At 46.3% G+C, this 24013-nt stretch overlaps 1 protein-coding gene across 1 annotated transcript in view; it reads right to left on the minus strand.

Annotated features, from left to right (window-relative positions):
* The window catches only part of SPRING1 (SREBF pathway regulator in golgi 1), a 220226-nt gene that overhangs the window by 70649 nt on the left and 125564 nt on the right, over positions 1 to 24013 (minus strand). The window contains exon 5 of the mRNA XM_082853254.1: positions 23719 to 23805. Within this exon, the coding sequence (XP_082709380.1) occupies positions 23728 to 23805 (78 nt within the window). The 3' untranslated portion in view covers positions 23719 to 23727. The remainder of the gene's footprint in view (positions 1 to 23718; positions 23806 to 24013) is intronic.

The raw sequence follows: 24013 nt of genomic DNA on the forward strand, positions 1-24013 counted from the left end.
AAAGGTGAGGTTTATGGATTTTTAGAGACACTTAGTAGATGAGAAAACTGAAACTTAACGGAGGTGAAAAGCTTGCCCATTGTAGTAGTCGGGAGGTTTCAGCTGCAAAATGACAAACTCCTAACTTGAATGGACTTAAGACAGATCAAAAATGTATTGAAGTTTTTAACAGAGAAGCAAGGGCTTCTTGCTTCTTATTAACTTCAGGCATTGCAGGATCTAGGCTTTCCTTTAAGTTTTCGGGAATCTGCCTCTCCCCATCTCTTCAGCTCTGCTTTTCCCTGTTTTGGTTTCATTTTGAGATTGGCTCTCTCCACCTGTTGTACATCGTCACAGAGTCAAGTCAAGGCTTTCTCTTGCTTGCCTCTGTAAAAGTCCGAGGGTCACGTCTGGTGGGTTCTGATAGGTTCAGCTGCCCACTGCTAAACCAATGACCAGGACAAGGGGGCTGGAATGATCTGATCGCCCAGAGCCCAGTCAAGTGCTCACTGCCGAAGCCTAGCTAACCCACAGGGGCGGAGTGAGAGTGAGTGGTTCCCCCAAAGAATATCAGGGCTCCTACCAGGAGGAATGGATGATGGGCGGGCAGAAAGCCATGGTGTCCTATACTCCCATGTCATGCTGCCAAGTGTGACATGGGCAGGCAAGCCTGCACATAGATCTGCCCTCCACCTCCTCCACGCTGCTGGAGACTACCTCGGGGACCCCCTCACGCTCTATCCAGACCTGGGACTCCAGCCCTGCCCCTACCCCATGAATTCATTCCAGTTGGCAGTTTTCAAAACATGCATCTTGGGCACTGCTGGAGGGAGGAAGACAGCAGGGGGAAGCAAGGAGGATGGGTGACAGAAGCTCAGCGTCTGGGACTATATAGGACCCCCGCCCCTATTCCAACCATGTGGCAACTCTTGTGTCCATTTGTATATTCAGTTCCCTTGAACAATTTTATTTTATCAGATAGCTCCTCATATTTTTACAGCTTGAAAATCAGTGATTTTTCTACAATGTTTGCCCTCTCCCTCATTCATAAATGAGGAACAATAGCCAGAAAGAGGCAGGAGCCTGACCAAGGCCAGGCGGGCAGCAGCAACAAAATGCATAGTCTGGGAAATCACACCTTGGGATTCCCATGTCCTGCCCTTCCCATGTGCAGCCTTGCGGGTGGGATAGAGATTCGGGAAAGAGATTACCACACGCACCTCTGCGGTATTTCACTGACTGGTCAGCCAAGAATGCAGAATGGAGCAGCTTCCCAGAGGACAGCAGAAAGAGGGAAACTTTGTGTGGCTTTCTCTCTGCTCTCCAGGTACAGACAGCCGCTGGGGACTCTCTGTAGGTAAAATCCCACCAGAATGGAGAAAAACAGCCAGATTCTGCTACTCCTGCCTCATACTGGGAGCTTACATCGCATCCCAGAAGAACTTACGTGAGTAAGCCATGTGCTTCTGTTTAAGATATTTACAAACAACTTCTCTTCTTGTCCTCCCGTGTCTCCAGGCACCAGCCCTGCCACATACTTCAAACCCACCTCTCTACAACGCTGGTCACTGCTAATCATCATAGCTAACCTTCCTGAGTGCTTACAATGTTCCCAAAAGTGTATGCTAAGCGCTTGACAGGTATTGTTTCATCGAATCCTCCCAAGAACCCCATACAGTAGGTACTATTATTAGCCTCGTTTTACAGGTGAGGAGACAAAGGTGCAGAGAGATGAATTAACTTCTCCAAGGTGCTCAGCCAGCTTCCAACTCAGGCAGTCAGAGTCAAGCACGAGCTGACGGTTAGGTAGTCCGTGAGGTGCATGATGAGTGTGGGGGTAGCCGTACCTGTACACAGACAGAAAGTTCTCCACGTCCCCTTACCTCCTCTCCTACACTCTCTTGCCTGGTGTCTCCAGCTAGCACACACAGGGGATTTCAGGAAGAGAAGGCTCCTAAGGTGCCGGCACAACACGGGTAAGTTGGGTAAGGAAAGGCGCGTGGGCTCATTACTTAGACTACCTTGCAGCCGCTTATTGAATTAGTGTGATTCTTAACATCTTCAACTTGGATCTCCTCCAGGCCAGCCAGCTGGTACATTCAGTACGACTCAGCTCGCCTTAACTCAATTAACTAAGCCAGGCTGCGCTGAACTCAACAAGTATTTCTTAAGCACTGAGCTGGCTGCAGGGGGAAAAAAAAACAAAGGAGGGCAAGACTCAGACTCTGCCAGACTTGGCCCTTAAGGAGATGCCTTGCGCTTTTAACGCATAACACGGTGCCATATTTTCTAAGTACCACCTTCGCTCTCCCCCTGTGCTATGATTTACTTCATATTTTTCTTTAAATAAATAAATTTTTAAGGAAATTAATTTCCTTCTCTAAACTTAAATAAGTTAATTGTTTAATTATTGAGGTGAAATTGACATAACATAAAAGCAACCATTTTAAAGTGAACAATTCAATAGCATTTAGTACACTTGCAGTGTTGTGTAACCACTACCTCTGTCTAGTTCCAAAACATTTCCATCACTCCAACATAAGACCCCATACCCACCTCCCCTAAACCCCCTCACAACCACTAATCTGCTTCCTGTTCCTATGGATTTGCCAATTCTGACGTTTCACATAAATTGAATCATATACTATGTGATCTTTTGTGCCTGGCTCCTTTCACTTAGCATCATGTCTCTGAGGTTCATCCATGTTGCAGCATGTGTCAGTGCTTCATTCCTTTTTACGGCCAAATAATATTCCGTTGTCTACATCCACCACAGTTTGTCTATTGTTTCATCTATTGATAGATATTTGAGCTCTTTCTACCTTTAGGCTATTGCGAGTAGTGCTGCTAAATAAGTTTACTTCATTTGTTCATTCATTCATTTCGATATAATTGACATATAATATTGTAAAAACATGAAACACTTCACAGATTTGCATGTCATCCTTTCGCAGGGGCTGTTTAATCTTTTCTGTATGTTCCAATTTTTTGGATATGTGGTGCCGCAGTGAACACTGAATGTTTATTTTAAAAGGAAAATTTAATCACTACTATAAATAGGAAAACTGTATTTTTCTAATAGGAAATAGAATAGATATATAACTATTATAAGTAAAAATTTCACCGGTGTAGCACATAAAATCACCCGGTGTACTCTCAGATTCAGTAGTAAAAAGCCTGGACTCTGCATGTGGTCGGCCTTGACTTTGAATCCTGGTTTTGCCATCTGAACCTGGCCAATGTCCTGTCCTCCCCCAGCCCCCCTGAATATTGCACAGGTTAGCAGCACGGACCCCTGCACAGTCAAAAAATCCCAATATAACTTTACAGGTGGCCCTCATATCCATGGTTCCTCACGGAGGATTCAACCACCTACAGGTTGTGTAGTACCGTAGTATTTACTGAAAAAAATTGGTTGTGTAAGCGGACCCGCATTGTTCAAGGGTCAGCTGTACTTGTAATTGCTTCCTCCTGAAGTTGTTGTGAGAATTAAAAACATGTAACGTGCTCAGCGCTGTCAGGCACATAGTAAGCGCTCAGTGTGTGAAAGCTGGTAGGTAGGATCACAGGTCATAAACAGGAACAGTAACAGTACTAGTAGCTAACATAGCAAGTACTTGCCATGTGCCACGAACCTGTGGAGCGTCTTGCATGTGCATTATCTCACATAATCCCCACAAAGTTCCAATTATTATTACCCCCATTTTGTAGGTCAGAAAACAGGCTAAGAGAGGTGGAGCCAGTAGTTGAAGGTCATACAGCAGAGACTTGAGCTCTGGGAAGGTTAAATGACAGTATGAGAAGTAACTCCAAGTCCACTGGAATGTCAGGCTGACCCTGGGCACAAATGATTAATTGCAAAAGGGCTGCCTGGGCCTTTGAGGTCCCAGACCTGGCAACTCACTGTGGACCCAGCCTGGAGGCACTTCCCAGCTGTGTCTTTTCATTGAGTCACTCTTTCTCAGGTCTGCCAACAGGAGGCTCCTCACATCTTTTCTAGTTGACTTACCTCTCATAGTTCATGGGATTCACCTGCCCTCCCTGTACCCCATCATCCCTCAGTGTCCCTAAAATTGCCCCTTTCCTCTGCAATCTCTCCTCTTCCACGTTGCATGGAGCCCTCAAGACTGTCACGCAGCCTCTAACTAATTATCCAGCGTTGGTGCAGAAGTTAGCAGGTCTCGAGTTCACATGTATCCATTACGCCTTCATCAACAGGGATGTATCTGATTCACAGTTTCAGGCTGTGTGGAAATCCTGTCGCACCCAAGGGTGAGACTAGCATCCGCTTGTATTAATTTCCTGGGGCTGCCATCATGAATCAATACAAACTTGGTGGCTCAAAACAACAGGAATTTATTCTCCCACAGATCTGGAAGCCAGAAGTCTGAAGTCAAGGTGGCAGCAGGGCCATGCCACACTCCCTCCAAAGGCTCTAGGGGAGGATCCTTCCTCACCTCTTCCATTTTCTGGTGGTTCCTGGTGTTCCTTGGCTTGTGGCCACATCACTCCAATTTCTGCCTCTGTCTTCACATGGCCTTCTCCCTGTGTGCCTCTTTTCCATCTCTTATAAGGACACTCGTTGTTGGATTTAGGGTCCACCCTGATCTAGTATGATCATCACCTTAATTACCTCTGCAAAGACCTTATTTCCTAACAGGTTCACATTTCAAGACTCCAAGTAGACATGAATTTTGGTGGGATGCTACTCAACCCTATTCTTTATAACAGGTTATTGAACCCAATGGGTACAAACAGAAAAGGGTTGAATTTTCCTCCAAAGACAGTTATAAGCCATATTCTTACAAATCTCCCTTTCCCAGCCCTTAGTGGCAGCCTGGGCATATCCTATAGCTTTCTGGCCAGTTTCCAATATTAACAAGTCCCGTCCAGGTCTGGCCAGTATGAAACATCCAGCTTAGTCTCCCACCCTCCAACTCAGTTTTGCCCCAGGGCCTGAGAAACCCAGGGTGGGCCTGGCCACCTCTTGCCCTGCCCCTCCCCTGTGCTTCTGGCTGCCAGAGTGCACCAAACAGGGTGATTCCATGGGCAACCAAATTTGGCCAGTGCTGCATTAAACCAAGTTACCCAGATGTCTTTACTTTAGACTCAGTTGACGTGTGAATACACATCCAAAAGCAGGTAGTTTCCAACCGTATTCCGCCCAGGAAACTCTTGTTCCACAGAACACTCCGCCACCCTGGTGTTCCCCAGACCACGCTTTGGGAAATGCCACACTATATAAAATACTGCAAAATGCAAAGTACATTCACAACTATTATGTGTGCATAGCAAGAGAAGATGAGCTTTTGGGTAAATATACCAACTCTGGAGCATTTTTGTGATTTATTCAGAAAATTGGCTTCTGGATCACTGTGGACAAGACCCAACTTGGCTGGAAGACTGTAATCCCTCAGCAGAGCCACACGGACAGCTAAGCCGGCCAAATTTATTCTGAGAAAGGATAACTCTCATAGTGAAAGGCAAGAACTTTTAAGAAAAATTTATACTATAGTCTAGTCCTACAATGTATGCAATTGTGTTCTGTACATTCATTCATACAATAGGGACTCAGCAGAATAGTAATAATAACAATAATATGATAACGAGAGAAAAGATAGAATAAATACATGTAAGTGCCAGGCAAGGGTTCACCTGCCTTTCTTCTCTGGGGTCCATGCAGTAGTCTCAGCTCCAAGCACCTCTCAGCCCTTAGCATGAGTCCAGTGCTTAAATATCTGCTGTTTTCATATAACACAGCCTTAAAGTTTGGCCAGCTTCATCTGGTGCTCAACTGAGCAATCAACAACCTTCTCCAATTCCGCAGAAACCCAGCTATGCTGGACTGACTGCAAGAAACCACGACAGCCTCCAATGTAATGTCTCTCCAAGGGCTTTCGAGGTTAATTTCTGATCATGGTCTGAATTCTATTAACCGTAGAGCTGTACTATCACCTCCCATGTGACTCCCATGTAATGGCAAAGATGAATAGAAACTGGTTTTGTCCGTATTGTCAAGGCAAATATTTTCTGAAAGCCAGGACCAACCTTACAACTGGGTTCAGTAGGGGCCATCAAGGCAATAGGATTTGAAGAAAGTCAGTCACCATCACTCCATGTCCCATTTCCCATTCCCTCCCCACCCCATACTAAAAAAGCCTAGAGAAAAAAAAAAAACTTTTAAAATCTGATGATGTGGGAATTCCCTGGTGGTCCGGTGGCTAGGACTCCCCACTTCCACTGCCGAGGGCCTGGGTTCAATCACTGATCAGGGAACTAAGATCCCGCAAGCTGCGCGGCTCAGCCAAAAAAAAAAAAAAAGTTAAAATCCGATGGTGTCACCTTAATGGGAAACTCTTTAATCCTCAGTAGTCTAGCAAGTTTATCAGTCTATCCACTTAGCCACCAGCTGCTAAAGGTCAGAGGGGGCAGGGATTCACAGCGGCCTGGGGAACACAGAGCCAGTTCTCACTCTCTCTCAATTTCGTCCCCTGCGTAAAACTTCCTACTGCCCACAGAATGATGTCCAAACTCAAGGACCTTCGTCTGCTGGACCTTGCCCACCTCATGAGCTGAGCACCCCAGGGCAGGGTCTGGTTCTCATTTACCTGCAGGTCTGCCCAGCACCTAGCACAGATTTTGGCAGATAAGCCAGAGCACAGGGAATAAAGAAATGTCAAACGAGTGAAAAAGTATCCTGTATAAAACACAGGTAACACATAAGCAAGTCTCGTCATGATGTCATGTAAAAATTTTTTCTTAAAAAAAAAAACTTAACTGGAGAGCAATTTAAATCTTTACCAAATTTCTCAGGGAACACCCCAAAAATCCTATTTATAATGTAAAGCAAAACTTCGGAACTTTTGCACTTCTCTTCCACAGCACCTGGCCCCCACATCTCTCTCAAATTCTCCCCAACTCTCTTTCAGATCTAACTTTTCTCATTTCCCCTCCCATCTCCCTTTCCAAATACAGCTCCCACTCTTTTCCAGAAGTATAGGGTAGCTGGCTAAAAGCATGAGCTCTGGGGCTCACCTTGCCAGGTACAAACTCGGTTCTGTCACTCTGATTTGAGCAGGAACCTGGCATGTTAAGTGCCCCATAAATGCAACTTGTTATTTAAATCCTATTGGCTTCTCCATTCTTCTTTTTTTTTTTTTTTAACTTGGCCCGCTTTTCCATTAATGCAGTAAGAAATGTGTATGAGTTTCCTAGGGCTGCCAAAACAAATCACCATAAACTTCATGGCTTAAAACAATAAGAATTTATTCTCTCACAGTTCTGGAGGCCAGAAGTCCAGAACCAAGGTGGCAGTAAGGCTGTGCTCCCTCCAGAGGCTCCAGGGAAGATTTTTGCTCCTTGCCTCTTCCAGTTCCTGGTGGCTGTTAGCATTCCTGTGCTTGTGGCCACACAACTCCACTTCCTACCTCTGTCTTCACGTGGCCTTTGCCTGTGGGTCTGTCCTCTGTGTGTCTCGTGAGAACATCTGTCATCGGATTTAGGGCCAACCCAGAGAAATCCGGGATTATCTCATTTCAAGATCCTTAATTTAATTACATATGCAAAGACACTTTCTCTAAATAAAGTCACATTCACAGGTTCTGGGGGGTCAGGATATGGACATACCTTTTGTGGGGGGCCAGCATTCACCCACTACAAAATGACACTGGGTCCTTCCTTTTGTGGGTGGTAGACGGGGACAAGGCTGCACATTCCTGTAATTTTTTTCTTTTTTTCTTAACTTTTAAATTCTTGTAACGATGAATATATCAAGTCAGCAGCCAGCATCAGGTACTTGGCAATGTGGAAGGAAAGAGGCAGATGGCAGAAAGGCACCGTCAACTTTTCCTTTTCACTGACGTTCATCAACTCTTTCATCGATGCAAGTTTGCAGCCATTGCACACCTAATTGCAAGAGCTGCTGCATCTTGCAATTAGGTGTGCAATGCAGGGGGTGAATTGGGCGCAAGAAACAGTGAGTTTCAGCCACATGGTCAGACCCTCAAGCAGACACATCCTGCCGAAGGCCTAGGGACAGAGCATCTCGGCTTTCCCACAGCGGGTGGTGAGCTGCATGTGTTGCTGGCCGCAGTGGGTGGGAGGAGGTGCGGTTCAGGTTAGTTATTTATTGATATTCTGTGTTAAGATTCCTTCCTCGGCTGCACTGAAGGGATCTAGGAGGCAGTGACTTCACGCGACTCAAACGGCAATCAGACAGCCTCTTGGCTCAATGTGTTTATCTACCCAGAACTATTTTTGGTGTGTGTTCATAGACAGCACACACTAAAGTATTTGGGATTTGAGATGCAAGCGTTAAAGAAGATTAAAGTTAGCTGCTAATGAGCATGCCCAGAATAGATATACTCTGTGTGTGTTTGTGTGTGTGCGTGCTCCATGTGTGTGCTGTGTTGTGTGTCTGCAAAGCAGATGTCTACAAGCCTGCCCTTAAGTGGCCTCACCAATGTCCCAGATAAGCTAAGATGTCCATGGATGGAAGATGGAAATGGATGAAAACTGGACTGTCTCAAAATACTGCCTTACCAGACACCCCAATCCCCTCAACTCTATTCTGCCTGTCCTTCAAAGCCTAGCCCATTCCACCTTATCAAAGAGCGTCGCTTGACCACTCTCTGAACTCCCAGACCACAGATAACACATAGGTTTCATCTCTAGTACCAACCTGGATCAAACAGGCAGGGAACACCCAGAGCAGCATGTTCAGTGGGATGCTGAGAACATTCAGACCACACCATAGCTTAAAGCTTCTAAAGGTCCCTGCTGTCTAGCCCAGGGTCTAGATGGAGCAGGCACTTAATCCATACTTGTTCAGTAATTAATTTTCATTGTTTGGACTCTGAAGTTAGGTCAGAAGAAAGGTCTCTCTCTGAAGCACAATTCCCTAAGGACTTCTGAGAGTAAACTTGGATGCCCACTAAAGGGTTGAGTGCCCGGGTCTTCACAGCCCTTCCCTCCATTCTGCACATCTCGTCGACCAAATCCTACGTGTGTACTGTGTGTACTGGGGAGTCTCCCTCTAAGAGGTTGGCCCTGTAATTGTTCAGCAAGATAATAACGTCAGGCTCATCCGTCAAGCCTGCCTCTAATAGTTGGGTTTTCCTAATGGAATGTAGTGTCCTTAAGAAGAACAGAAGCACCATAATGTGAGGTTTTATGCAGGCTGGTTTCTAGCTGTGAGCTATGGACCTGAAATGATAGTTAAATCGATGAAGAGGCACTAAGCTATTGCCTCTGAATCTGGGTGTCCGTAAAACCCAAGTATTGACAGCCCTGAGTGGATGTGTTGCAGGCTGGCTCTTCCAGCCTTGACTGGGGCTCCCTTTCTCTCTCTCTGGACAGGAGCAGCCCAAGAGAAATGGAAATATGACGGCTCCCTGATAGTTTTCACAGTCTGCACGACAGACCACCCCCAGAACAAGACTCCAGGTCAAGTGCTCGTCTCCATTCTGTGCATCTAGTGGGGAGAAATTAGCTCTCAGTGGTATTCCCACTTATGGAGAGAAGCAATTCCTCCCTGGTCTGGCTGTAAGGGGTCTGGCAATGGACCGAGAGGCAGGAAGCCTGTCTTCTTCCCCAACGTCTTTCCCCGTCTCGTGGTGTGACCTTAGCAGGTAACTTAACCTCTCAACTCCTTCGCTGCCTCATCTGTAATGATCCACCTTTATCACTTCATAGTCCTGCTCTAGGATAAATGAGACAAGCCTCTAAAAGCCGTATTTTAGTCCCCAAGAAGGACCAGAGCCAGGTAAATGCTAAGGGTAGCCATTTCCTTTGTTTTTGCTGTGTGCGTTACTAACCTGTGGGATTTTTAAAATAATGGCAAAAATGAATGGATTTATGCAATTGTTTTGTTTTCTCCTAGGTGCCTTGAGGCATTTATGGAGTACTGTTTCATTGCTCACCTCTTTTATGGAGTGGATATTGTTAAGCCCATTTCTTAGTCAGCAAACTAATAAGGGAGCTGGCTTTGAAGTGAGCCATGTGGACGGAAGTGATTCCTACTCCTAATCTACTGTGGGGCTCTTCCCTGCCGATGCACAGGTCCCTAGGGGACACTCAGGGATACTGGCTCAGCCAATTGTTGAGCCACGTCTCAGGCATTTTCCCACCCTCCCTCCACTCCAGCTATGCTGACCTGCTTTTACTTCTTTACAAGCACCAAATGCTTTCCAATCTCAAACTATGCACACCTGTTCTCTGTGTGGGAGGCCCTTCCTGCCCATGTTTCCTCTGGCCAATCCCTACCCATCCTTCAGGCATCAGCTTCAATGTCACCTTTGCAGTGAAGTCTTCCATGACCCCCAGGCTTTGCCAAGTCCCCCCATTCTCTGCTCTCACAGGCACTATATTTGTCCTTTACAGAGCTTATCACACCTGTATCTAAGTAATTGTTAGTTTAATGTCTGTCTTCCCCACTAATGATGAGTTCCATGAGGGCAAAGAACTGTTTGTCTTGTTCGTTACTGTGAATCCAGAACTGAGCAGGCACCCAGTAAAAATCTGTGGTATGAGAGGATGGATGGATGATGGATAGATGGATGGATGAAGGGAGGGAGGGAGGGAGGGAGGGATGGACGAATAATAGATAAATAGGTGGATGAATGGATGACAGACAGATGTATAGATAATGGATGGATGGATAGATGGATGGAGAAATAAATGGATGGATGGATAGATGGAGAAATAAATGGATGGATGGATAGATGGATGGATTAACAGACAGATGATGGATGGATGTACAGATAGTGGATGGATGCATGAATGGATGGATATAGTCTGTTTGTAAATGAGAGTGATCCAAATTACCAGTATTCATCATCAAGAGAAAGTTCTAAGTTCCAAATGTTCAGAGAAGCTTATGAATGCAGACCTAGGCTGTATGTCAGCAGGGTCACGCTCCCACTGACACTCTGGGTAGAATCCTTCTTTGCCTCGTCCTAGTTTCTGACGATGGCTGCCAATCCTTGGTGCTCCCTGGCTTGCAGCTACATTACTTGAATTCCTGCCTTTGTCTTCTCACATTGTTTTCCCTCTTCTTATAAGGACACCAGTCATACTGGATTAAGGGTCCAGCCTACTGCAATATGACTTCATCTTAGCTAATTACACCTGCAGCAACCTTGTTTCCAAACAAGGTCACATCCTGAGGTACTCTTGGTTAGGATTTCAAACGTACCTTTGTGGGGGTACTCAGTTCAACCCATAACAATATATGAAACAGCAGTGCCTCTCCCAGGTGTGTATCCTAGAGACACCCCTGCCTAGGATGACAAAGAGACACGCATGAGGATGTTGGTGGAGGCCAGGTTTGTCAAAGCAAGGAGCCAGAGGTGACCTACCTGTCCATGACAGGCTAAATAGATAAACCACATCCGATAAATGCAGATCATGGAATAATATGCATCAGGCAGAAATAATACACTGGATTTGCATATATCACCATGGATAGATCTTAAAAACATAGCGTGAGATGAAAAAAGTAGGAACTAGACTGAGATTTATGATACAACCCCAGTGACATAAATTTAAAACATACACGCCCAAAGAACAACATTATGCATGTTTCATAAGCACTGGAAAGTGGGTTGGAAAGTTTATGTTGTGCACACTGGAGTCGCTGCCCGCGGGAAGCAGGGACAGTGGCGGCCCTAGATGAAGGCAGGCACGAGACGGGTCTGGGATGGACAAGCGCTGGGCCTGTGGCCTAAACCAGGACGTGTGAATCTATGCATGTGTGCATCGGGGTCCACACTTTACAAAGGGAAGAACTCCTGTAAGGGATAGATGAGTGATAATTGTGCTGAGGACCTGGGGGGAGTCCAGGGTCTTGCAAGGACACACAGCAGGGATACTTGATGTGCTCTGGAGCAGCAGGGAAGACTCTGGAGAAAACAGCGCTTATGCTAAGACCTGGAGAAGGACCAGAGTTGGGCTGGGTGGGGAAGAGCAGGACAGAAAGTGCCAGGCAGAAGGACCACATGTGTATGAGCCCAGGAAGGCCCAGGCTGGCCTGGGTGCGTCAGCCTGGGAGAAGGGCACAGTCCTGGCGCCATCGCTCTGCCCTCCCCACCACCCCTAAGGAAGGACAGCGGACAGAGCTAGCTGTGGGTGTGTCACCCGCTCAGATGCCCACGGCAACCAGGTGGCAGAAATGAGTAAATGACGCAGGCGCATATGAAACACTTCCACAGAGAATTGCGGGTCTTCCTCTACTTCAAAACAACAGGGCTCTCCAAGTCTCTTTTTCCTCACTTTGATGGAGACAGGGGTGCCGGTTCTTCTTTAAGAAAAAGAGCGGTGGAGTGTGATGAGAAGCAGCAGCTGACTCAGAGTTGGGGGAACGCTAGCAGGCTGGGGCCTGTGGAGGACCTGGAAGGGACATCCCCGCTGAAGGGGCAGCTGCCACTGAGCTTCAGACAATGCCTGCCTTCTCCCGAATGCAGTCCCAGTGTTGACAGCTCTTTCCTTTCTCAAGAGAAGCTGTTGCTCTGGATTTTCATGTGAAATCTTTTCCTTTTACCTGCTACTATCTAATCTGACCATAATGAAGTACCACATCACACCAACTAGGATGCTATCATAAAAGAAATAAAATGGGAAGTAACAAGTGTTGGGGAGGATGTGGAGAAATTGGAACACTCATACTTTGGTGGTGGGAATAAAAAGTGGCCCAGACACTGTGGAAAACAAAGTGGTGGTTTCTCAAAAAGTTAAACATAGAATTACCATGTGACCCAGCAATTCCACTCCTCATTATGTGCCCAAAACAACTGGAAGCAGGTGCTCAAACTAGCTCATCTACAAGCATGTTCATAGCAGCATTATTCACAAATAGCCAAAAGGTAGAAACAACCCAAAGTCCATGAAGGGCTAAGTGCATAAACAAAATGTGGTCTATCCGTACAATGGAATATTATTTGGCCATAAAAAGGAATGAAGTACTGACAGAGGCTACAACATGGATGAACCTCAAGAACATGATGCTTAATGAAAGAAGCCAGATACAAATGGTCACATAGTATATGATTCCATTTATATATAGTGTCCAACATAGGCAAAACTACAGAGACAGAAAGCAGATTACTGGTTGCCAGGGGCTGGGGGAGAGGGGAATGGGGACGAATGAATAATGGGTATGGGACTTCCTTTTGGGTGATGAAAGTTTTTTAGAACTAAATCAAGGAGGCAGCTGCACAAGACTGTGACTGTACTGAATACCACCAAATTGTTCACTTTAAAATGGATAATTTCATATTATGTAAATTGCCCCTCAAATAAAAATACTAGAAAATATGTATTTCAAATATTTAAGAGAAAATATATAGGCCAAAAAATAAACAAGCCCACAGACTGAATCTCAGGTCTGTGGTGCCCAGGTGTAAGTCTGGTGCACTTAATAAGTCCCGACGATCTCGTGAAGAGCTGGGAGTTAGGATCCCTGTTTTAACTGGGAGGAAACTGAGGCTCCAAGAGATAAAGGGACTGGATGAGGGTCAAGGGCAGGAGCTGGGGCTGGGGGCCAGAGTGTGGTCTCCAAGCAAACTGGTCCCATGTTCCGTGTGCTGGGGCTGAGGGCTGGGAAAAGCACACGAGGGGTGACAGCTACTGAAGAAGGTGGTGGTGAGAGGCCCTGTCAGAGCTGCAAATTCAGACAAGAACCACGCGTGTTGAGACTCCCTTGGAACTGTCACCTCCTCCCCACAAGGCTGGGCGCTCTCGTTCCGAATTTAAGGCAGTTCAGAAGACCCATGCTGAACACTTACTGTGCACAAGGTTTGCGCTACATGTGAAAATCATACAAGTACCAAGTCTGACGCCTAAGGGTTCGCTCTGTGCAAACCCCATTCTACACAAGGGCCTCTCAGATGCTTGCAGCAACTCTATGAGGCAGAAGCAGGACTGGCACACCCTGCAAATGTTGACTTACACCAATTCAGCCATGCACCACTGGCCAAAAGAAAGAGGGAGAAATGCTCATTGAAAGGGTGTGGACAATGCCCCCTGTCTTGTTCGCGTGTGGACTTGCCACACAGGAAGCATGGAAATGGAATATATGGACCTGCTCATCTGCAGTCTCCAATCCTGGGAGCCTTTCCTGTGATGAACAGCTGTCTGCGCTAAGTGTGATTCTAGAACAAGGTTTCTCAACCCTTCAGGGGGAGGGCAGTCTATCAGATTTTCAGGTTTTTTTTTTTTTTCCCTGTACGCGGGCCTCTCACTATTGTGGCCTCTCCCACTGCGGAGCAAAGACTCCAGACGTGCAGGCTCAGTGGCCATGGCTCACGGGCCCAGCCGCTCCGCAGCATGTGGGATCTTCCCGGACCGCGGCACAAACCCATGTCCCCAGCATCGGCAGGCGGACTCTCAACCACTGCGCCACCAGGGAAGCCCTCAGGTATGTTTTTGCCTTCACCCTGGCTTTAGAATCTAGTTCCCATACACACTGCAACTCACAAGTAATAGTATTATCCCATTCCACAGGTGAGAAGACAGAGGATCACAGGGAATAAGTTACTTGCCCAAGGTCTCTGAGCTAGTAAATGATGAAGAAGAGATTTGAGCTCAATCTGTTTTACCCTAAAACTCCTTCCTTTTTTCTACACTATACTGCCTCCCTATCTGCAAGAGAGGCCCAAAGGAAATCAGCATGCCAGAACATAGAGACTCTTCAGAGCCTCTCACTCCTGGAGGTGGCAGTGAGCAGTCATCTGCATACCTCTTGGTTCTGGATGAGGCCACAAGTAAATTCAAATACAAAAAGATATGTACTGAGCTGTGTAATACTTAGGATTCATCAGATTGCAAGAGATAGAATCTAACTCAGACTGGCTTAAATCAAAAAAGGAAGGTACTGACTCATATAACTGGAAAGATCATGGGATGACGGCTTCAGGCATGGCTGAATCAAGGGCCTCAAATGGTCAGAACACAGTCTGTTTGTCGGTTTGTTTGTGTTCTTCTGTGTCGGCTTTATTCTCAGGGAGATTCTTCCTTCCTTTACATAAAGAGATCAACCACCATCACCATGTTTAAAATTTGACCCCTTAGAAACCCAGCAGAAAGATTTTCTCCATCCCAATAATTCCACCAACATCCCTGAAGTTGGCTCTGATGCTCTCAGCTTGGGTCCCGTGAACATCCAGGAACTAATCACTATGGCCAGGGGTGTGTGAGATTCTCCATGATCAGTCCTGGGCCACGAACTCACCTGCAGAGTTTGAGGGTAAGGTGAGCCCGAAATCTTTACAGAAAAGAGTCGGATGCTGTGGCCAGAAGGCAAGGGATCAGGCTTAGGCAGGTGAAGCGGACGGACTTGGTGCCATCCTGGAACACCAAGAACTGGGCTGGGCATGTTCAATACATGATGTCATGTCACGACAACCCTGTATCATTACTGCTGTTTCACGAGGCTCAGAGAAGCTCAACATCGTGGTCAACACCTCACTTCCAGGTGAGGAGACAGCGCTCCCTGCCCAGAAGCATTCTGCTCTTAGGTAGTGGAGCTAGGACTTGAACCCAGATCTGTCTGACTCGAAGTCCACAGTTTGCTCCTGTCCCAGAGGATCCCCTCCAAGCTGAAGCCCCAGGAAACCTCTTCAGCGCTTCGTTCCAGTCTCTTAACTTGCAAATCCAGTCAGCGAGTTCTTTATTTCCACAAATGGTGCTATTAAACTAATGGCTCTGGGAACTACAGGCTGGCCTCTGAGCAGTCAAGCCTTCCCCACGTTCTGCCTTGCAAAGAGATACATTAGGAAGTCCAGTAGCCGAGGCCCAGGTGGAAACATTTACCGGCCGCCATTTTGTTTCAGGATGGCAAAAGGCACCTCAAACCCTGAACTTGAGCTCCTTGTACAGCCTCTAGTCGAGAGCTAAAGGCGGCGGGGGTCAGTCACCTCCTTGTAAAGGGCGGTGGCAGACCTCATCAGGCAAAAAAGCTGAGAAGCCAGGGTTGAAATTGAGGCCTCTTTCTGTTTGGTCAATAAGCAGCTGTGAAGGATGCGTAGGACGGAGCTAAATTTATTTGTTCCTTTCTTTCTCGGAACAGCAGCAACGAGGCTCAGAATGCAGCTGTCTCGCTCTCCCGTGAGCCTTCTGCAGGCACCAGCATGCACAGACGTTGGCTCTCCAGGACGCAAATTTTTTTTTTTCCTGTTGGTTCCCTTCCTGCTGCAGGCAGGACTTCCAGGGCCTCTCTCCAGGGGGTAAAACTTTGGAGCTGCCTCCCAGGCCCAGGGTGAAATCATTACCTTTTAAACAGAGAAGGGCTGCTGAATGTAGATACCCTGGCCCTTGTGGCCACACCCTGGAAAACCACAGAAGTCCCGCCAGCCTCTGCTTTCACTGCTCAGACCTGTGGGAAACTTGTAAGACACAGCCGTGTGGGGAGGGGGTGTGGGCATCTTGGGAGGGGCCTCCCACATACAAAGCCAGGCTGCTTTGCCAGAGTCCTTTCTGGAATCCATCTGCCTTCGGAAAGCCTAGCTGAGGGCCACCTTCAGCCAGGCCTTGAGCACACTGGTGGAAGCAGGAGTTTTTTAAGAAGTGCTTTGTTGAGACTTTCGAAAGGTCCCCGCGGGTGGGGAAGTGAAAGGAGGAGGGGACATGGGGGAAGAAACTGCTCCTTTATTTCTAGCCTTGCTTGAACGGCTTCTTGACGGTTACTGCTACGGTTCTGCTGAGTCAGAAGCATCCCCAGCTGCTCGCCGGAAACACAGCTGTTAGGTGAAAATAACCACAGAGCCCAGCACTGAGCATCGTGCACCTTCCAGAAAAGAGGGCAGAAAACCTCAAAACAGAAAAGTACAAAACAATAAAAGAGGCACTGTCAAAAACCCACCACGGCTCGCTCACTCAGCCAAGCCTGTGGCTCTCTCCACACCGGTCACAGCTCAGAGACGGAACAAAGTTTGGCAGCTTTACCATAGTAGTAGGTTAAGTAGTGCCCCCTTCCCCCCAAAAGGCAGATGTCTGTATCCTAACCACTGGAACCTGTGTACGTGACCTTACTTGGAAAAGGAGTCTTTTCAGATGTAACAAACTTAAGGATCTCAAGGTGAGGTCATCCTGGATTACCTGGGTGGGCCCTACATTCAATGACAGGTATCCTTAGAAGAGTGAGGCAAAGGGAGATTACACACTCAGAAGAGAACAGACACACAGACACACAGAGGGGAAGGCCAGGGGAAGATTGGACTTTATGCACCTCCAAGCCAAGGAACACCAAGGATTTGGTATGGCAGCCACAGGAAACGAACAAACCACCATGGCTTCCATTTGCCAGGTCTTCTCCCCACCACCCCTTTCCCCTTGTCCAGACGGAAAACATTCAGAGTATCTTGGTTGCAAGGTGTCTTACATAAACATTGAGGTTCCCTTTCCTGTGGGCTTAGTAATTATCAGGAAGTAGGATGGTGCCTCAAGGACTCCAGGGTCTAGGGAGGAGCTGGGATCCCTAGGTCTATGTAAGACTCTGCCACAGACAGAGACGCAGGTGTGTGACCTCATTAACCAGCCACCATTCACTGATGTAGCAGAGCATGGTGCGTTAAAAAACGGGCTCTGGGGCTTCCGTGGTGGTGCAGTGGTTGGGGGTCCACCTGCCGATGCAGGGGACACGGGTTCGTGCCCCGGTCCGGGAGGATCCCGCATGCCGCGGAGCGGCTGGACCCGTGAGCCATGGCCGCTGGGCCTGTGCGTCTGGAGCCTGTGCTCCGCAACGGGAGAGGCCACAACAGTGAGAGGCCCATGTACCGCAAAACCCAAAAAAAACAGGCTCTGGGTTTGAATACTGGTTCTGCCACTTACTAGCTGTGTTGCCTGGGGTAAGCTACTTAACTTCTCTGGGCCTCAGTTTCCTCACTGATACAATGGGGACATGACCCATTATACATTGGGGATCCATCTGTACAATGGAGAGATGAGCTGAAAACCATCCTGCTATTAAACATATAGAGAGATGTTGAAAAGAATAATTACTGTTAATGCATAACAAAGCTTCTAAGGAAATTGGGGTAATTCCCAGGGGCCAAAAATAAAGAAGGAAAGAAAGCCCAAAGTTGATAGTGCAGTACCTGAAGTGACTGGGGACAGGAGGCACCACCTTGGGTCACACAAGGCTGGGAGCTGGAACCAGAAAACCATCATAAAGCTGGGTCCTTCATGAGCTTCCATCCTGATACAGTTGTAAGGATTAGGTGAGTTGGTACATGCAAAGTTGTACTTGGATGAAGCTGTACTCGACAGCTCTTATTGTTTAGTGCTTTATACAAGTGTAGTAACTGACTATTTTTTTTGGCAGTTCAACATCTATGGCACCATATTTTGGTAACAGCGTCCCAATTTACCTTTGGGAGAGCATCTCTCTTCCACCCCCCTGGAAGGAGGATATACAACTCAGACCTGGCCGATCAGAGTCAGGAATTACTCAGGGATGGGTGTGTGATCCTAAGTGGGTTAATCAGACTGAATAATGGCTGAAATATGGGGAAAGAGAAATTCACTTTCTCTTGGATCTGCATCTGTGTGGGATATGAGCCTGGAGCTGCTGGATGCCATCTCTGTCACTATCTGGGTACAGCCTGCCTGAGGATGAGGCCAAAACCAAGGAAAGCAAAGATGAGAGATAGAGAGATTCCCAATGACATTGTCTGAGTTCCTGGATCCAGCAGAGCCTGAAACCATCAGTACCTCCTTCCATACTGAGACTCCAATTACATGTAGGGTCAGCCATCTAATATTGTTTCAGAGTCTCTGATGCTGTGGTCATTTTTTTCCTAGTCTTTTTTCTCCCTGGGCTACAGTTTGAATAACTTTTATTATTGTGTCAACATGTGTACTAATTTTTTCTTATGCAACTTTTAATCTGCTGTTGTTTAATATGCTAAGAATATGTTGAATATGCTGTTTAATATGTAAACCTATCCAGTGAATTTTACATTTTAGATATTGTATATTTCCTTTCTAGAAGTTTCATTTGGTTCTTTAAAATTTTTTTCTTCCACTTCTCATTATGTTCATGTTTTCCTTTAAATCTTTGAACATATTTCTAATAGCTGTTTTAAAGTCCTTGTCTGTTAATTACACCATCTTTATCATTTTGAATCTGTTTATAGTGACTGATATTTCTCTTGGTAATGGTTCAAATTTCTATGCTTCTTCTTTAGATGTCTAGTAATTTTTTATTAGATGCTAGATATTATTAATGTTATGAATTGAATGTCTAGATTTTGTTGTTGATTTTGGAGGGAAGTTAAGTTATTTACTGGTCAGCTTGATTTTTTGAGGCTTTTTGAAAAGCTTTATTGGGGTGGATCTAGAGAAGCCTTTCTTCTAAGGCTAGTTTAGCCCTACTACTAAGGTCTGACCTCACTGTGGTCTCTAATGAATGCACTGGATGTTCAATAGGTTATTCCCATCCTGGCTTGCTGAAATTTGAACGTCCCCCAATCCCATAAGAGCTCTGGGAATTATTCAGTGTATACTTCCACAGTAGTTGTTCTTTGCCAACTTTGTAGCATTTTATCCAAAGCCTGAGCAACTTAGTATTCAGCCAATGACTCAAAGGGCTCCTTATACAGATTTCTGGCACTGTTTATCTATGTAGTACCATCTTCTCTGGAACTTTGCCTCACAAATTCCAGCCTCATCAACCTCTGCATATGATCATCTATGTCTCCTCAACTCAAAGAGGTCACTATGCTCTGCTTAGAATCATCCTTCCTGTGCTGCAATCTAAAAAGTACTTCCAGGCAGAAAGGTGATCACAGGCCCACTCATTTGCGTCCTTTCTTTCAGGCTCACAGTTCTGCACAGCCTGTTGCCCAATGTCTGAAACCAGTTGTTTCATACATTTTGTCCAGTTTTCTAGTTGTGTACAGCTGGAAAACAAGTCTGGTGCCAGTTACTTCATTATGGTCAGAGGCAGAAGCTTAACTCTAACTAACTTGAGAGAAAAAAAAGTATGCATTGGAAGGGCTTAGGGAGATTCACAGAATAGATGTAATAGCCAAAGAACAGTCCTTAGAAGGCCACAGAAGCTCTGGAGACCCAGGGGAACTAAGAGTCAGTCTCTTCTGGGCACAGATGCCTGGATGAATGAGCTCCGACCCTGTGGAGTTCTTCTAGACTCAAATTTCTGGGAGAATATATCTGGACAAGCCACAGTCATAGGCTTGTATCTTGGCCAGAGGAGAGTAAGGCACTCTGATTAATGACACTACCAAGACGACATCCAGGACTTCTCTGGTGGCGCAGTGGTTGAGAATCAGCCTGCCAGTGCAGGGGACACAGGTTTGACCCCTGGTCCAGGAAGATCCCACATGCTGTGGAGCAACTAAGCCCGTGCGCCACAACTACTGAGCCTGCACTCTAGAGCCCGCGAGCCACAACTACTGAGTCCATGTGCCACAACTACTGAAGCCCGTGCACCTAGAGCCCGTGCTCCACAACAGAAGCCACCGCAATGAGAAGCCCACACGCCACAACAAAGAGTAGCCCCCGCTTACTGCAACTAGAGAAAGCCCGCGTGCAGCAATGAAGACCCAACGCAGCCATAAATAAATAAATAAATAAATAATCTGTACAACTGATTGTATTTAAACAAACAACAAGCCTACAGGTTAATTAGATACTCTGTGTGTATGTGTGTATTTGTGAAAGTTCTACAAAACTCATCACCTGAGGTTCTTAAAATTTCCACAGACATTATTTTCTTGTATAATCATACCCATTTCGGAGATGGAAAATCAGAGGTACAGTACGTGGGAACGGTGAGTCAGTGATAAAACCAAGAATCAAGTTCACAACTGCAGTATAAATTTCTCCTGATGCCTTGAAAACAATTTTGAAAGCATGGGCGGGGGGAGCAGGGAGGTAAGAGAGAGGGGAGAGAGAAAGATAAAAAGGAAAACAAGTCTTCACAGGTGCGGGTTTTCAGTGCTGAGAGATGCTGTTTGTATACAATCAAGATTTAAATTGAAATCATACTCAAGTAAAAGCACATCGAATCACGTGGCTACGTTTTTTTTCTCCAGCTTTCTTTATTAACTGCATCCATTGTCTGGTTCGACTTAGAAAGAAGTCTTTTCATTCCTTGTTGGGGCTTTTTCTTTCCCAAGAAAGAAATCGTGGTACGTTCCGGTGACTAAGCTCGCCTCCCAGGTCATTGGGAAAAAGATATGGGGATTAGGATAGCCTTCTGGGGAGGTTTCTGGAGCCTGTGAGGTCTGTAGAGGGATAAAAGATCACGTTCACTGTTGTATTTCTGAGCCAAGCACAATGCCCGATCCATGGTAGGTGTTCAGGAAACTATTTGTCAAACGAAAGAAGATGGAGTGAACGTGAATCTTCAGTCACTCCTACCCTACATATTCGCCAAAACAGACCCCAGGGCTTCCAGGGCTTTGCACATTTTTTCCATTCTTTGTTGTCCTGGCGATTGTCTCCTCACCCTTTTAAGGCAATGGATCTTAACCTTTTGTGGGTCATGAACTTTCTGAGAATCTGATGAGAGCAGTGGAGCCTCTTCTCAAAAAATGCACAGACTCAGACACACGAATTTGCAGATCCTGTCCAGCTGTGAGCAAGTACCCTGAACCTCACCCACAGTCTCAGCCAAACAATCGCAGCCCTCCTCTCCTTCCCCACAAAGTTATTTGCTCCTTCTCTGGGTTCCCACAGCACTTTCTTTTTAGTTCGAAACAACAATAGTTTATTTTGGGACTTCCCTGATGGCACAGTGGTTAAGAATCCGCCTGCCAATGCAGGGGACACGGCTTCGAGCCCTGGTCTGGGAAGATCCCACATGCTGCGGAGCAACTAAGCCCGTGCGCCACAACTACTGAGCCTGCGCTCTAGAGCCCGCGAGCCACAACTACTGAAGCCTGTGCGCCCTAGAGCCTGCACGCCGCAACTACTGAGCCCATGCACCGCAACTACTGAAGCCCACGTGCCTAGAGTCTGTGCTCTGCAACAAGAGAAGCCACTGCATGAGAAGCCCACTCACTGCAACGAAGATTAGCCCCTGCTGGCCGCAACTAGAGAAAGCCCACGTGCAGCAACGAAGACCCAGTGCAGCCCAAAAAAACCCACAATAGTTTATTTTGCTCATACATCTGTCATTTGGGCAGGGCTCAGAGGTACCCTCCACTCTGTTAGCTGGGGTGGCTTGAGACTGCAGCTGGAATCATCCAAAGACTCTCTCACCTACCTGTACCTGGAGGTTGATGCTGGAAAGGCCTAGACAGCCAGGAGCAGTAGCCAGGGGCCTGGGGCAGCTCTGCCTGTCCCTCTCTCTCTACTCAGTCTCTCTGGAACGTCCAGAGCACTTTACACCTACTTCTTTTACAATTTAACACACAATATTGTAGTGATTATTTATGCCTGTTGATGGTGGTAATTTACTTAGTCTGCTTCACCAACAACAGCACTGTAGGTCCACCAGGGATGACAACCACAACATGTTCATCTCTATTTCCCCAGGGCCCTAATGGGTACCTTGCATATGGTAAGCATTTAATATACACTAGTTGGATTACATATGTAGGTATGTGCTTATCTTATTATTATGCTCCACTGCATTTCAGAAATAGGATTAGAAGGTAGCCTATTTACATACATCAATACAACATAAGAAAAAATTTTAAACAAGGAAATGGGGACTCATTGAAAAGGTAGGAAAATATGTTGAAATAAAGGATAAGATCGGTACCCAAAATATATACCACAGATTTCTATACCATTATTGGCAGTGACCCAGAAATCTGGTTTGAGCATCCTGGCAGTATGGGCAAAGAGGGAAACAAAACTGATGGTGTTGGATATAAGCAAACTGATTGCTTAGGAAAGCACAGCTTATACTAGTAAACTTGCAACCACCTGGCATTAAAAGTGATAGCAAGTTTATGCTCAATGCAGGTTAAGGGAAGTTCAGTACAAGCCAACCTGTAAGTGGCCAAAACAAAGGAATAAAAGGCTGCAATCCTCTGAGAGTCTGGTTTTATCCACGGAAAAATGTAAGGCTATCTAGTCCAGCTTTTCCTAAAGGACATGTGATGGAATACCAGTCCTGGAGAAGCTCTGCCCACAAAGGGTTCTGCAGTCAAGGAAAGGTGGGAAACCCCCCATGGCTTCCTCTTGGAACCTCACAGCGAACACTAGCATTTTAAAGGCTCTGAGAAGTCCTGCAGTAAAGAAATCCAGCACTTCCCAAGCTCCTTTGCCCCCTGTTGTGCAAGAACCTAGGGACAGTCTCCAAACGGGACTTAGGTCCATTGATCCTACTTGTAAAGAGTTTTTCTTTCTCATAAGAACAGGTAAGATGAACAGACTGCCATTCTTAAGCAAGGTATGCCAATATGTCTTTCCTCTGTCCCTTCTTAAAGGGACCTAGGAAGGAAACAAAGTAGTATGTTCAAATCTCTTCCTTAAAGCACCTTTATTTAAACTCCTCTTTGCTCTTTTTTTCTAGGCATGACTTCAAATAAATAAATGATTTTTGGAAAAGAAATTGGTCACTCAAATTCCAAATAAGGCAGAAGAAAGGTGTGATGGACCGTCACTAAGAGTCCACAATTTCTGCCCCTGAGAAACTAAAAAGGGGTCACCATACCACTTTTCCTTGCTGGTCACCTCTGTAGATGTCAGATAAGACCCCTCAGTTACCCATAACCATAGCCATGTCCTTGGCTACCCATAACTGAGCGCTAAATGAGCAGTACTTACTCAGACCAGTCAGAAAACAAGAGTCGCACCTTTGGCTGATGGCGGGGAGCAGCAAGGGCAATAACTGTCTGTTTGTTTTGGCATCGCCTATGAAAAGAAATTAAGGGTGCGTGTTACCCTTTGTCCAGTTTCTGTCTCTTGGTACACTAGCATTTCCATCTCAAAAGAATCCAAGTGTGAGCTAGTTCGAAAAGGGAAAGCGTGCCCGATTTTGGCAGGCCATGGAACAATCTCAGAGTCCTTTCTTCACAAAGCGCTTGTTAATATCCTACTTAGTATGCTACGGAACACACGG

Source organism: Leucopleurus acutus (assembly GCF_964270905.1).
Source record: "Leucopleurus acutus genome assembly, chromosome: 13".
Taxonomy (NCBI): Eukaryota; Metazoa; Chordata; class Mammalia; order Artiodactyla; family Delphinidae; genus Leucopleurus; species Leucopleurus acutus.